The 14,495-nt window shown below is 42.8% G+C and overlaps 2 protein-coding genes across 3 annotated transcripts; both read left to right on the forward strand.

Moving 5' to 3' along the window:
* Window positions 1-639: 639 nt before the first annotated feature.
* LOC121606108 lies at window positions 640-6,526 on the forward strand. 2 transcript variants are annotated; one of them, XM_041936266.1, is made up of 10 exons: window positions 640-975; window positions 1,072-1,142; window positions 1,237-1,360; window positions 1,550-1,698; window positions 1,838-1,998; window positions 2,082-2,244; window positions 3,256-3,349; window positions 3,489-3,567; window positions 4,239-4,312; window positions 4,415-6,526. In XM_041936266.1, the coding sequence occupies exons 1-10, from the start codon at window positions 941-943 to the stop codon at window positions 5,364-5,366; spliced, it is 1,902 nt and encodes a 633-aa protein (XP_041792200.1). In that variant the 5' UTR covers window positions 640-940; the 3' UTR covers window positions 5,367-6,526. The 2 variants fall into 2 exon arrangements, with proteins under 2 accessions (XP_041792200.1, XP_041792210.1); XM_041936276.1 differs by having other exon boundaries at window positions 644-975; window positions 1,838-1,980.
* A 1,118-nt stretch (window positions 6,527-7,644) lies between these two features.
* Window positions 7,645-14,178, forward strand: irf1a (interferon regulatory factor 1a). The gene is made up of 7 exons (XM_041938119.1): window positions 7,645-7,862; window positions 8,015-8,114; window positions 11,443-11,622; window positions 11,707-11,868; window positions 11,957-12,009; window positions 12,139-12,229; window positions 12,661-14,178. Exons 1-7 carry the CDS (start codon window positions 7,773-7,775, stop codon window positions 12,777-12,779), a joined length of 795 nt encoding a protein of 264 aa, XP_041794053.1. The 5' UTR covers window positions 7,645-7,772; the 3' UTR covers window positions 12,780-14,178.
* Window positions 14,179-14,495: the final 317 nt, after the last annotated feature.

A 14,495-nucleotide genomic window follows, 5' to 3' on the forward strand; every position in this document is an offset into this window, starting at 1 on the left:
CGTACAGTATTTAAGGTCCGACATAACTCAGTGTAGCAGAGCAGTCCTTGCAACACAGAGACCTTTTGTGAAACGCACATCTTCTGCTTTTGTCAAGTCAAGGTCATTTCAAACTGTGGGACAGTAGATCTATCACTTGCGGACACAACAACACAGGTGACTACAGGTAGGCCTGCTGACCTAACCTGTCGGTGCGCGTGGAGAAGCTTCATTGCAAGCCACTTTCTCGGCGTGCGCGCCAGGACACAAGGAAACACACAGCTCATGCAATTAAAAAAACAGTGATAGTATAAATTTTATAAATCACAAAACAAAACAATGATGAATAAGTTTTTATACATAAATCTTTAACCCAAACACTGGTGAATATGACATTTCATTCTGAGCTCATTTGATTTTAATAATGAACGTTGTAAGTTATCAAATGTGTTATTTATCCACACGGCAGCAGCAGCCAGCCACCAAAGAGCAGCGTTAAATCCGGTCAGGGACTTTCACATTCATCCCAATATCGTTGATATTCCAGTGACGTGGGCTGCGCCACCCGCCTGGATTAACCCGGCGCTCCCTCCCTCTTTGCGCCAGCCTCTCCGTCAGAGAAGCAGTGGGCAATGCCAATGAACATGCTTTACTCAAGTCAGTGCACATTCAGCCTAAATATGGATTCTCCCACCACTTCTAATCCATGAGCGTTTCCCACGTTCATCCACTAAATCCCCTCAACTCTTTATTTTCACTTTCGGTAAAATCTGCCGTCGGCTGACGTGCGCATGTACGTTGCCTTGTTCTCTGAGGAAGGTGGAGCGGGACGCACTTCCCCCGAACTGGTGGCGCAACATTTCCAGTCACAGCTCTCCATAACAGGAAGCCTGAGAGAAGAAGCGGCCTCACTGTGTTCACCTCCCTGTGGGATGGACCGGACCAGACTGCGCTGCTTTCGATGGAAATCAGTCGTTTCAGCATGGAGGTGAAGAGGTAACCGAATGGAGACTCTTGGAAACTGCTTACTTACTTTAAGTGTCTAGTTTGTAGCTTTAAAGTAGAGAAAATGTGCGCTGTTGTGTCTTTCAGGAGAGTTGGCGATAGGATGTCCGTCGTCCTGCTTCTTGCAGGATATCTCGCCTCTACAGTCGCTTTCCCTGGTGGGTCGCGTGGACGCGCACAGCTGTTAAATAGCATATCGATGAGCTCATTGTCGCGATCAGTGTCCTCATGTTTAATGCTTGTTTCCCGCAGGGGTCAATTCAATAGAACAGAATCTGGACTGCACCAACGACTACATCAATTTGATGTTTTGCGAGTTTGAAGCGCAGAACTGCGCTGAGTTCAATATGACTCTCCAGAACAACAGCGGATATGAGTGAGTAGACGTTTTCATCTAATTGTGTTTTTCATCGTGGAGCCAATTCATTTACAGTGTTCAAATACATATGTTTTTAGAACAGTTTTTGGTTGTGTTAAAATCAACTGAATCAGCCTGAGAATCCATAAATAAAAATGCTGCATATAATTAGTATGTATGTATTTTTTATTATGTTGTGTTCCACAGGGACAAGCATTGTATTTTCAAGCTGTGTGACAGTGGACGGTGTTGTTGCCGCATCGAAATGATTCTTGTTACTGGGGAAACTCATACTGCGATTGTGAGGAAAGGAGGTGAAACCGTGGCCTCCAAACTCATCAGAGTCAGAGAGAGCGGTAAGTTTGCTTCTTTAAAATGGATATCCATAAATCTGTATGTGCCAGAAAGGGAGCGATGCAGACCCAGAATAACTGAGTATAAAACAGGATGGAGGTCAAGAAACAGTCCCCTTAACTCTCCTCCCTCCTCCTACAGTAAAGCCCATAGCGCCGACAATCACCTCAGCGAAAGAATCCAACGGGAATTTTCAAGTCATGTGGAGGACGAACATGAAGCCCAGTATTAGTGACAGCTTGACTTTCAACGTGACCTATCGGAAAAAAGGAGACACGGAGAAGGCAGGAACAGCATCAGAGGCACTGTTTCACACTGAGGCCATACACGTAGACATGGACATTTGATGATGTCAGGTTTTCTAATTCTTGCGTCTCCACACCAGGAATCTGAATTTGTCCAACCGACTACATATGAAGGATTGAATTACTATGAAATACTCGGTCGACACTTGGAGCCAAGCACCACGTACATGGTCAGCGTGAAAAGCTACTCATACTGGAGCGGCCGCTTCAGTGACAGCAGCAACGAGGTGGAATTCATAACCCGTAAGTGTCTTCTTTTGATGCAGTGTGCTGTATATTTATTAGATGCCGAAAACACAGAGGCAGGAGTATGTCAAAAGTCAGCGGTTTTTGGGAAATCCACACACTGAAGCTGAGGAGAAGGCAGAAAGTGGCCAGGCCGAGAGGCAATCCAGCTCCAGATAAACGGTTCAGACTGCCAGGGCGTAGACTGGAGCACGAGGGAGGCACCTGAGCACAGAGAGCAGGAGTCAGGGAGGCAGACGGGCAGGCGATGCTGAATTAGCAAAAGGTACTTGGAAGATCACAGGAGTCTCAATTGATACCACTGGGATGAACAGACAAATACTGTTTTCTATACTGTGGCAGCAGGTGACTCTCGATTGAATGATTTGAGTCAGGTGGGCTCAGGAGAGGAGGAGGCCGGACCAGATCTACCAGCCACACCTTGCAGTTAGAGAAACACACACACAAGACAGACAGGAGACAGAGAGGAAGGGAAACACAAAGGCACAATACAGCATAGGAGAAGGTCCGTACCAACAGTTACGATGGTAATTTTTTCAAGTCCGGCTTTCCTTAATCGTAGCATTAAAAACAATATCTGCCAGCTATTTCCAGATGAAATTCTCTGCATGTTACAGAGTAATCTAACAGAAACGTGCATATATTTTTCTTGGCATTGTGTTCCTGGTAAGCCTTCAAACTCACAGATCTGTGAGCCAAATAGGACTTTCCCCTCTCTCTCGTGCCTTTCCGTCTGTGTTGCTCCACTATTATGTCTGCACCTGTTGCTTCACCCTCGGGACCTCCCTCCCCACCCACAAACTCTAGAGCCAGTGAGCATACCAAGATGCTCCGCACAGACCATTTTAATTTTTACTTAATGTGTTTCTTTTAGTTTCTTTAGTTTCTTTTGCTTGTAATCTATAAATTCTGGTTCAGGGTTTAAAGCCATACACCAAGTACCTCTCCTCTACCCTCTACTGTACTTCATCTCTTAAAGTATTAATAAAGATGTCTTCTTCTTCACAGCTGCCTCCCCTCGCAGCCTGATCTCAGCCGTCATCATCAGCCTCAGTATTGCTGCAGTCATCCTCAGCGGTGCTATATACGGCTGTTATGTAAAGTAAGTCATGCAGATAAAAGATTGTCTCTGCCCCGTTTCTGTGTTAGTGAATTACATGAAAGGCTTGCACAGTAACTTCTGTGTTTGTGTTAATGCGTCGTGTGTAATTATGTTGTTTTATTTGTGTATTTGGTTTTAGGCTCAAAGAAAAGTGGTGGGACACAGTTGCCGAATGTCCAAATCCCAAACTTCTTAATATGCATCCAAGTGAGCAAGAGGTGAGGCACCTGTTGATGTAAACTTGATGTTGGCTGAAAATCTAAAACTGGCTAAAACTTGTTGCATCCTTTTGATTTATATAGTTCCACAAGTTATGATCTTTAAGTTTTTCCACAAAATCATCTGATTTGTTCTTGGTGTAATCGCCATTCAATGCATCTACATGATGTAACTACTTTCCCATATAGCTGTTTTCAATGCTAGTGGCAGGGTCCGCCATTCCTGCACTGGATTCACATTGTTTCCACGCACTTGAGGGATCCACAGGAAGCAATGCAGCATGTAACCCAGTGATACCAATATTTATTTTGTGTGCGGCATGAAATCAGATCAGGGCTACCATCTGTTTTATTTAAAGAGAGTTTTTTAGGCTGCACTGTAAACAGATACACTAGTTGCTCCTCTGCTGTATTCCTGACAAAGTAGCTGCACAGAGGCTGTTAGCTGTAGTATTAAACCTCACTTGCTGTTCCCACCGGTAACCGTAGGTGTCAGTAAACCTACCAGGACTGACATCTTCGTGGTTATAACTTTAAACCTCTCCAGATACTTTAAGAAACACGAACACTGTTAAATACTACATGCAGAATCTCATTTCTAAAATTGACTCCTCTAAACTGAAGTTTCAGATGTGGTGTAGTTTCAATCCTTTTTATCCTCCTTGTTGCAGGTCTTGAAGCCTGTGCCACCTGTCATCTCCTCGATGTGTGTTGAGCCCCTTGATCCAGAGGACAGCAAACCATGGTCAGTATGGCCGCACTAGTACATGAACAATACAACATGTTTTTTTAAGGATTTCTATGTGATTATATTGGCAGTTTAAGTAATCGGTTCATCTGTATTCAGGTCGAAGGCGTCACTGACGGACTCGAGCAGTGGGAGTGTTCGGCAAAGCAGTGGAATCAGCACTGGCTCCTCTTGTCTCAGTTATGCTAACACAGAACCTCCTAACATCATAGCCAGCGTTCAGGATGCTGCTGGTAAAGCCTTGGCCATTATAAGCCCGGTATCACCTGTGACCACAAACCCACTCACAGAAATGAACAACGTCAGTGGTTTATTCTGTGCTCCGTACAAATTCTGTGGTGTCAGAGCTGATGGCATGAGCTCTGGATCATCTGGCATCATCAACAAAACATATTCCATCCTCGTTCCCAGTTTCCCAGATCAAATCATGGTCCAGACGCAGCCTGAAATGCTTTGCGACTCTGCATACCGCCCCAGTGAGGGTGACATTGTGATCTGTGCTGACCAACAGGCACCAGCTTGTCCACTTGTTGCTTCACCACCAGTGGTTTCATCTCTAATGCCAACAGACATGTCCTATCAGCAGTGTAACGCAGATTCTGGGAGGTTTTCATATGCAGAAGACTCCAGTTTGTCTTCCATGTCTAGTGGCACAAACACTCTTGCATCATGTGATCCTGTGTCCAGAGTTGAGGCCACAGAGCTACATGTCATAACTGGAGAGACCACAGTCTGCGATGAAAATCCCTGCTACGGCTGTGTGCCTGCAGGCTCACACAGCTTCCCTCCAGTGGATGACGACTACCAGGCATTTCAGAGTCTAGTTGAGCAGCCTGATGTTTTGCTTTCGGAGAGGAGTAGTGGTGAGGAAGAGGAACATTCGAGCAAATATCCAGAGGGATCATTCACCAAGATGCCCCACCCCTTTTTCAGCCCGGTCGTTCCAGGTTTCACCAACAATGTCCAGGGTGGCCAAACACCTTTTGCCTCTCTGATCTCTGCTCATCTGTCTATGCCAGTGATCACAGACAGTGGCTATCAGAGTGTGTAGCTGACTTTTTAATGCATTCTGTATTTGTGCAATTGGTTTGCTCCTGCAGATTAGGAACATGTAGAAGATGAAGGAGAGGAAGAGGATGATACGGCAGATGGTGTTCATATCTGACTTGAGCTTGGACTTGGAATCGATCTCACCTCGAGGTCCATTTAGTAGCTGTTCCCGATCTCTCAATCATACCACATGATCTTTATCTACAGATGGAGTTTGTCATGTCATCATGGAAATGTATGGACGCCCAGATGATTGAACGCTCCAGACCAGTTATGAATGCTTAATGAATTGAGTTGACTTTGTTTTCTCTACTGGGACATGACTTTTTAAAGCTTTTTGTTTGCAGCAGTGATTCAAAGAAACCACATCTTTGCACGTGAAGAACTGTTAATTTGTACATACTTTGCAACTGTATATGACTGCCTTTGATGTGAAACACCCACGTTTGTACATAGAAACCTCCAAGTAAAGTTGGCCACAAATGCTTGAGATAAACAGCTGCAGTCAGCTCATGTATCATGTGTCAATTAAGGTCATTTGTTTGCTGCATTAAAATAGACATAGCTCATGGAAGTGTATTCCTTAAGTGTTGTATACAGCTGAGAGGAACACACTGTTTGTGTCCAATCATCCAGTCTTCGTACTGTTCGTACGACGTCAGTGAAAGAGTTAACGGCAGAGCCGTTCTGGTAGGTAAGCCAAATGCTGTGTCTGAAACAAGCCACAACAATCAGCTGTTGTGAAACTACTTCCTTAAAGCTCTTCTCTGGAACTGCTGAGCCACTTCCACAGAAACACACATTAGCCTCGCACAGCAGGCTACACTCACCACAGCAATGACACTGTGTCTGAAAGGAACTGGCATAGTTACATTATAAACATGTTGGGAGTGGTGGTGCCCTAGAAGAAGTGAAATAAATGCTACTATTGAGGCACATTTCTTTGGTGTTAAATAGTTCAAATAAAAGTTATTTGCATTGTGGCCTGTGGATTATCCTGACTTGTGCCTCCTTCAGAGAGACATTGCTGCTGGGGTTTTATTGTTGTGAGCAGTTTCCATTTACTTCACTGGTATTTGGATAAATTGACCCCGAGTAGTAGAGTAGCGGTTGTGTGTGTGTCTATGATTTTAAATGAATAAAATAATTGTTTTGATTCGAGTAAATGACTAGTTCAAGTGGGTTTATGGCTCTCAGTCTATCCTTAGAGTTCACACCATAACTCAAACAATAAGGAAATGTAGTCCATAATGGAGGTCATGCGTTTCACTATCTCTAAGTGAGAACTAATGTCTGCTGGGGCCGCACTGGCCAGATCGTTCTGTCGTAATGTGCCAAGGAGGAACATGGGATTGAACTCTAATGCAGACTCACAAAGGCAGAAATTTGAATAAATTTAACGCAAAACAATGGCAGCCAAACAAAGGCTGACAGGAGGGTGAGGCTGGTGAGAGGTGAAAGCAAAATATAATCCAAAAAACAGGGCATAGAGCCCATAAATCCAAAAACACCAGCAAGGTTGAAGAACAAGCAAAACCAAAGATACAAAAACAGCAGGAAAGACGGGAAAACTGACAAGAAGGCTGGAACGCTGAACAATTAAGGTAAGGCTGACGTTCTGGCAAAGACTGAGGGAAAAACACTGACCTTAGCACACAGGGGAGGGACGACTAACAAGGACAGGTGAAAACAATCAGACGGTCACATGGGTGGGAAAACACAGGAAGTAAAGCAGAGGCATGTTCTGCATGCCCCTAAAATGTGGGTGTTAACAGTGTTAACTGGAGTCACACCTGTTTAAATCAGCATCAAACAGAATAACAGATCTTTCTATGAATTTGAAAAGCAAAGGAACCTGTTGCAACTCACACAGCACGTACTCTGCTTCCACCTGGTGGTCCCACATGGACTCACACTGTCTCACTGCTGAGACAATAACCTCACATGGAACCACATGAAAAACCACGTCATCACCAGAATATTTTAGTGCTGACTTTAACCTAGAAGGCGACCCGTGCATGCCAGACTAAAAAGTACGCAATGATAAACTGTATGTTCATCACATGTTTGAATTTGAAGAACTTTGAACAGCTGTTAACAGGTGTGAATCCACAGTGTTGTCGGTGCTCAGCCTGTAGAATTGCAGGGAAAGCATGAAAAGTACAGTATTTCCTGTAATTGGAGGAGCTACTTACGCAGTGAGGAAGGTTTCTGGAGGAGGAGAGGGATTGTCATACCTGTGAGGTCTTTGATTGGAAGAATGCAGTGGAGGAGGAAGGGTGTCCCGGCGTAACCTATGATTTAATCTGAGCTCCTGAGAAATATTCTGTTTTGCTGAAACCTCTACACAGCCGGTGGCGCATCTATACAGAACACGTCTCTGCCCACCTGAAGCTTAGACGGCAGCATGCAACAACCAGGCCGGCTGAGGCTGAGGCCGTGGCTGGAGGAGCAGATTCAGTCTGGGAGGTATCCAGGAGTCAGCTGGCTGGATCAGGTAGACCCCTCCATCTCACCTCCATCCCATACATATACGTGCATACACACCTGGGTGCAAAAAGCTTACCTGTGGATCTGTAGAATAAAGCTTGACTCATGAAATACTCTTGTAGCCTATTCAATGCTTTTTTATTGCATCTCATTCTGCAGTCAGCACGAATCTTTCAAATCCCGTGGAAGCATGCAGCTCGTCATGGCTGGAGTATTGACAGAGATGCTACACTCTTCAGGAGTTGGGCCATGCACACTGGTAGGAGCTTCACACAAACACAAAATAGACTTACGTCAACTTTGTACTATTTTTGTCACCTTTAAGTATACTTAAGTGTACTCAATTAGCCCCTGAGTACCACTTGAATAATACTTGAGGATACATGAAGTGTAAATAGTTTGTTAAGTTTGCACAACCTTTTTACAAACTTTACGTGTGCTCAAGTTCATCAGTGAAAATCAGGATTCACAAGCATTCAAAACACACATGTAGTACAACTGCATTATATCATCAATATGTTGGAAATACACTTAAATCTGCTTCAAATAAAGTGAAATTTAAGTACACGTTAATTAAACATGCTAGGTATATTACAAAGGACTTGAAAAAAGTCTACTTTTCATAAGTACACTTTATTACTATTAAAAGTATTTGTAATTTAGTAGATACATTTACTTTTTTTAAGGTACAGGTAGTTACAATTTAAAGTACACTAACAATAAAGTACATTTTCTATAAGTACTTTGAAATACCACATTAAGTACTGCAGAATTAGCATATTCATTTTAATACATTTAAGTAGAAGTTAATGACATCTATTGAGAAGTACACTTTTTAAAAATATGTGTCGAACATACTTTAAATTAAGCACAAAAAGTAAAAAAAGTATGTCCACAACTTTTTGTCCTGGGATCTTTTATTTGTATTAGCTGCTCATACGATCTGTAGTTACAAACGGACTGCTGGAGAGCCACAGGACCACAGCTGGCCGATAAGGTTGAACTCAATCTCATGATATTAATATCATGAGACTGATATGATTAAGGAGATACTACAGAAATACCACTAACTTGTTTTGGCATGTAATTCCTGTTTTCTCGGATAACATGGTAACAACGTTATTGAATCATATAATGAAAGTGACCACAAGTGACTGCTCCTCTCTCTACTGCCTGTTAAGAGTCTGCTGTATATTTACAGTAAGACCTCTTGCCTAATTTCATATTAAGCATTCATTTTTCACTTTGACTGGGTGTCCTGGTTGCCTGGTGTCTAAGATGCATATCATGTGTCCACAAGATCCTAGTTCAGTTCTGGCCAGGAATCTGTCAATGAAGGTAAAAATGCCTAAAACATCTTGAAGATTGGTTTTACTGGATGACTGGTCTTAAATCTAATGAATAATCGTTGGTATAATGTAGAATATTCTGAATTTCTATCATTTCAGAAAGAAAAATAAAGTTTGTAAATGTTATCTTTAGTTAAAATTGGCCTGCTATGCAGTTGTACAGCGTTTGATGCCAACTAGCATTTGGCCATTTTCACTGCATTTTGGAAATTATTTCAACAATGCTGATGAGACCTGCCTGAAGATCTGTTTCCTGCTCTGCAGAAGTCTTTCTATGGGTGTGCGGTTCACTCTCTGTTTTTCTAGATCTACCACATTCCCACTTTAATGTGTGTGCCAATAAAACACAGAAGTAATCTCGGGAGCAGGCACAAACAGTTATCTGTAAAGGTTTTAAGGAGATCAATTCAACTTACTGCAATCCCAATTAAATGCCCAACTGAACTCAAAGAGATCAGCTTGAGAAAAAATGCTGGGTCGGTTCATGTGTTTTATAGTGTGTGTAAACACTGCACATTTAAAACCAACACAGCTGTCCCTGCTGCTGCCCAGATTTATATTCATATTTTACTGATCACCTGCATATGGTGATCAAACAAATAACATTGAGTGATTTATTTTGCTTTATTGTGGATAGAGTTATAGAGTTGTGTCTAGAGTCCACAGAATATGACACATATACATTTAATTCTAATTCATACAACGGCTTCTAATAATTATTTGATAATCCTTTTGAGTAAATTGCTCTTGTCCCATAATCTAATAACAAGATCTCATTTCTGAGTTCTGAGGAGCGAGTTGAGTAAAGTTGTTGTACAGCACACACACACACACACACACACACACACACACACACACACACACAATCACCGCGTCACACACTCCGGTCTTGGGAAAGTCATGCTTTGTGACTGCATCACATCATGGGAAAGCTCCAGTTCAGTTGATGTGAATGTACACGGTGATCGTGTTGCTGTCAAAGTACGACAGGACGAGATCTAGAAAAACCTATTCAGCCGTTAAATGTGTAAAAAACAGACACTGTGTAGAATGGCTTCATCCCAAGACTCAGCTCAGTATTCAAGAGATCTTTTGACACAAAAGCAAACAAAACTAATGAGAATATTAGTACACCAAGTATATGACTGAACCATCAGTTCTCTTCGACACAAACCTCATGAAGGCTCTTCCGCTCAGTGAGGACTGTGGGAGGCTGTACATGTGTGCTGTAAATGATCCATAGTGGATGTTTTGAAGCTCCAGTGATTCTATCAGTGAGGCTGACAATTATATTTAGAGGACTGGCTGAGGTCCAAATCACACTAAATATGAGACAGCACTCTGGATGAAGTCTCTTAACTGTGCAGTTTCTGATAGATGGTCTGACAGCTGGTGATAGATAGAGGTTTTCCAAAGGCGGTGATGTTTGAAGATGAAAATAAAGAGCTAAAGCTGAGGCTGATGGACTTCTAATTTGATGATATTCCTGTTTTACTGAGCAAATCTACTGTAACTCTTGTCAAATTCGGTGTCTCCTCCAAAGAAGCCCAGTGGACACCGAAAGCCATGGTTCGCATGCAAATGATCTGACATCTAACTAGTATTTAATGAGTAACTTCTAGCTGTAGGTGAAGATCCCTATGCTGTCAGCCAACATGGCTATTCCACGGTCTCACTTTTACCTAATCATGTTTATTTGGAAAGCTGGCGGGGGCTCACCCAGCTTGGCCAGATACACAATGTTTTTGTGAATCTCTACAACGGAGTAGAGTCACAGTGGCCACATTCATGGGCAATAAGACAGGTTTAGATATCCAGTTGCTTCACTTCTCCCCTCGCTGCAGTGATGCACAGATTGTGACATCACTTTTGGGTGCAACAAAGCCAGTTTCTGACCACACCCAGCCACAGCTGTTAGTGATGCTGTGTGTCATCAGAGGTGGAACTTATACTCTTTAAACTTATTATGAATGGGCGAAAAGTATTTAGAATTTTAACTTACTTCTGGTTGGTGCTCTTCTTTCGGGTAGAATTAATTTCCAACCAGGCACAATGCACAAAAGCTTGACCTTTTGTGTTTGTGCTAATTTAATTCACAACTTTTGTGACTGTGAACTGCATATTACTAAACTATTTCATTTTATCATCATCATCAAATGACCACGTAGCAAATGTTGGGCTAGGTATTCCAGCACACACATAAAGACCAATGCATGTCTGCACACATGTTCACTTAAGGACGGTACCATCCAGGCAAAGACAAACCGGATCCCAAGACATGGAAGGCGAATTTCCGCTGTGCCTTAAATTCTCTGCCCGACATCTGTGAGCTGCAGGAGCACAGCAGGAAGAGGGGCAGCAACGCCTACAGAGTCTACAGGATGATGCCCAGCACACAAACACACAGACGCAGGAGAGGTAAGACACGTCTTTAAAATGTATTATCTCTTCACGTGTTCTGAGACAGACCTTGTGGGACAGTAGCGTCCTGTCCTCCCTCAGGGCTGCGGCTGTTCGGCAGGCCCCGGGAAAGACAGGCGAGTTTAGGTGATGATGCATACACCACGCGCGCCTGGCAACCCGCCACGACGACACCCACTTCAGACACGCCACAGAAGGTGGAGACCCCTGCAGAAGGCCCATTTGGCAACACTCAAACACACGGTGAGAAACTCGTAGTTAGAGTGTTTTGTTGTTGTTATGATTGCCGCCTGTATTGCCTGTGAGGGTGAAAGTTCTTGTTGTTGTGCAGGGATGTGGGAGGCCAAACCAGAGGACCAGGAGCAGACTGAGGCTGTGTTTAAGGTATCAGACATGACTGACTAAGTGCAATGAATTTTGGCTTTCTGACATATTCCTGGGATGCAGTTTGGGTGCTGCAGGTGGTGCTCTAGCTGTCTGCCTGACTGATTGCGGGTATTTTGTCTCCTGTAGTTGATGGACCACTTAAGCAACACTGACCTCTGGAACCCGTCTGGGGAGCAGAGAGGATGGAGAACACACACACTGTGGGACCAGTGGCACTGTACGACACTGTACATACAGTAGTTTGTGTCTTCAGGAATGTCCTTCTTTGTCTTTTTATTCCTAGAATTCACAGTTGGCAAACAGTTTTATGATTTCTTCAAAGCATTGATTGATTGAATCAATTCAAAAACCTGTCAGATTGCCTCAGTGGCAGATTATTATCACAGTAGATTAGTAGATTATGATCACAGCTGAATGCAGTTATGCAAAAAAGATCTAGTGCTGATTAAAGAGAAAATGTGGATTTTGTGTAGTATTACAGATATAAAAGCGTGTGTCGGCCAAATGTTTGTGTGTGTGTGTGTGTGTGTGTGAATAATCGCATGCTGCAGTTGGAAAATAATCTAAAATATATGATAATAATGGCGTAGAGTTCCCGTCTGATTCTGTCTTTGCATGTGTGTTCACATGTTGCTTTGTGCTCCTCAGGTGCTGGTGAAGATAGCCCGTACTCTCTGCACACAGACAACTACAACGATCTGTTTGGTCCCAACTACTTCAGGGAGCTCTCTGATTGGTCCTCACCTCAGCAAACACCGATGCCGTAACTGTGCACCAACGGCTCATCCTCCTGCTCTTTGTGTTTTCCATATATTTGATTAAAAGTGTTTTTCTTCCTTCAGGCTTTCTTGCTAACCTTCAGTTGTTGTCTCTCCCGCTCTCTATCTGCTGAGCAGACTGCTAAAAAAGAGAAACAGGAGAGGGGGAGCGATCAGAGAATATCGCTCTGTCAGTAAATGAGGCGGTCATCCTCTCTGCTGAGCATGCTGAGATGAAGATCCTGTTCCAAGCCAAGCTTTAGCCCTGTCATCATCACTTGGGTTCACGATGGTTCAGTGCCTCACACTCACTGAGACGACACCAAGCTCACACCACACCTGACAGAGTAAACAGATCTCATTTCGCCTCAGTTCGGCATCAGCTATTGCTCTGTTTCTTACTGGATGTTCAGGCAACATGCAGTAAATGAAGTAAAGGACGTGTGGCCTCAACAGCTTGTCGCTATGTTTATGAATGGAGCTCAAAGCTCCCATGTTTACCATCGTACGCAGTGAGATCATTTTTTTCTGTGTGTTTCATTCCTATACTGTACCTCTCTGCCTTTGGTCTTTAAGATTTCTTGACGAGATGCTCCTCACGAAAAAACAATGTATATTTTCATTTTTTGAGACAACAGATGGTGCAGTTTGTTTCATGTAGTATTGTACAATCTGTTTTGTGTTTGTTATGTATTTTCAGAAATAATACTGCATTTACAAAATGTAAAAGCAACTAAAGCATATGAGCCCAGAGTCTTTACATCCTGTGTTTATGTATTTGTTTGCTTGACTGCATAGTTAATAATAACTGAGGTCCAATCTGTCATGTTTGGATTTTTTTGTTTTGACTTATTGCACATGTATCTACATACTGTAAATATGATGGTGAGAGATGGCTGACTCTCACTTGTGATGACTAAAAAGAAGCCGCCCTGTAGCGTGTCTTTCTTGTTCGCTGAATTTGAAAAACATACGTTTTAACATTTTAGGAAAGATATTTTCAACGGCGCAGAACATTCAAAGAAGAAGTCTGCCCACGTGTTCAGAGTGGCTAACCAAGAGGGACGTAAGCAGATATTTACATTGAGCGCTTCACCAGTCAAGTCAGACTGTGGCTGTAAACAGAAACAAATGCTGAGTGCTAAATAAGTACAACCACGAGTAAATGTAAGTCGCACTTCCTGGTGCAGTGAACAATGATGTGATCTATGAAACCTCCTCTCTTTTAAGAGTCCAGTATGACTTCATATGAAAACAAGCGTACTTTGATTGTATGTGCCTCAGACTACAAATCTTAAAATCTAGGTTTTCACACCATGTATTTGTGCTTGTACTCTGCGGGCCTCTTTCATGGGGGACATTTTGACCTGTCACAGCAGGTCATTAATTACAGCTCCGTTTGTTTGAAGTGCCACAATGCCATTTCAGTGCGTCAGCATGCACAACACCAAGGCCTTGAAATATAATGCAGCTTGTAATTACACCTGTGCTTTCCCTGTCAGGCATGACTGCACGCCTAATAACAAAGACCTGACAACTGATGAAGTTAAGCCTACATCAATAAGTACAACACAGGCTTTGCCAGTCCTTGAAAGTACATTAAATAAATATTAGTACAGTAAATTAGTGTATGTTACTAAATACATTTACTCAGTTAATTGTGGGGTTTTTGTACTGCAGGTTCATTTCAGTATTTACATTTCTTGTTGCTTCCTACTTCTACTC

Source organism: Chelmon rostratus, chromosome 1, assembly GCF_017976325.1.
Source record: "Chelmon rostratus isolate fCheRos1 chromosome 1, fCheRos1.pri, whole genome shotgun sequence".
In the NCBI taxonomy this organism is placed as follows: Eukaryota; Metazoa; Chordata; class Actinopteri; order Chaetodontiformes; family Chaetodontidae; genus Chelmon; species Chelmon rostratus.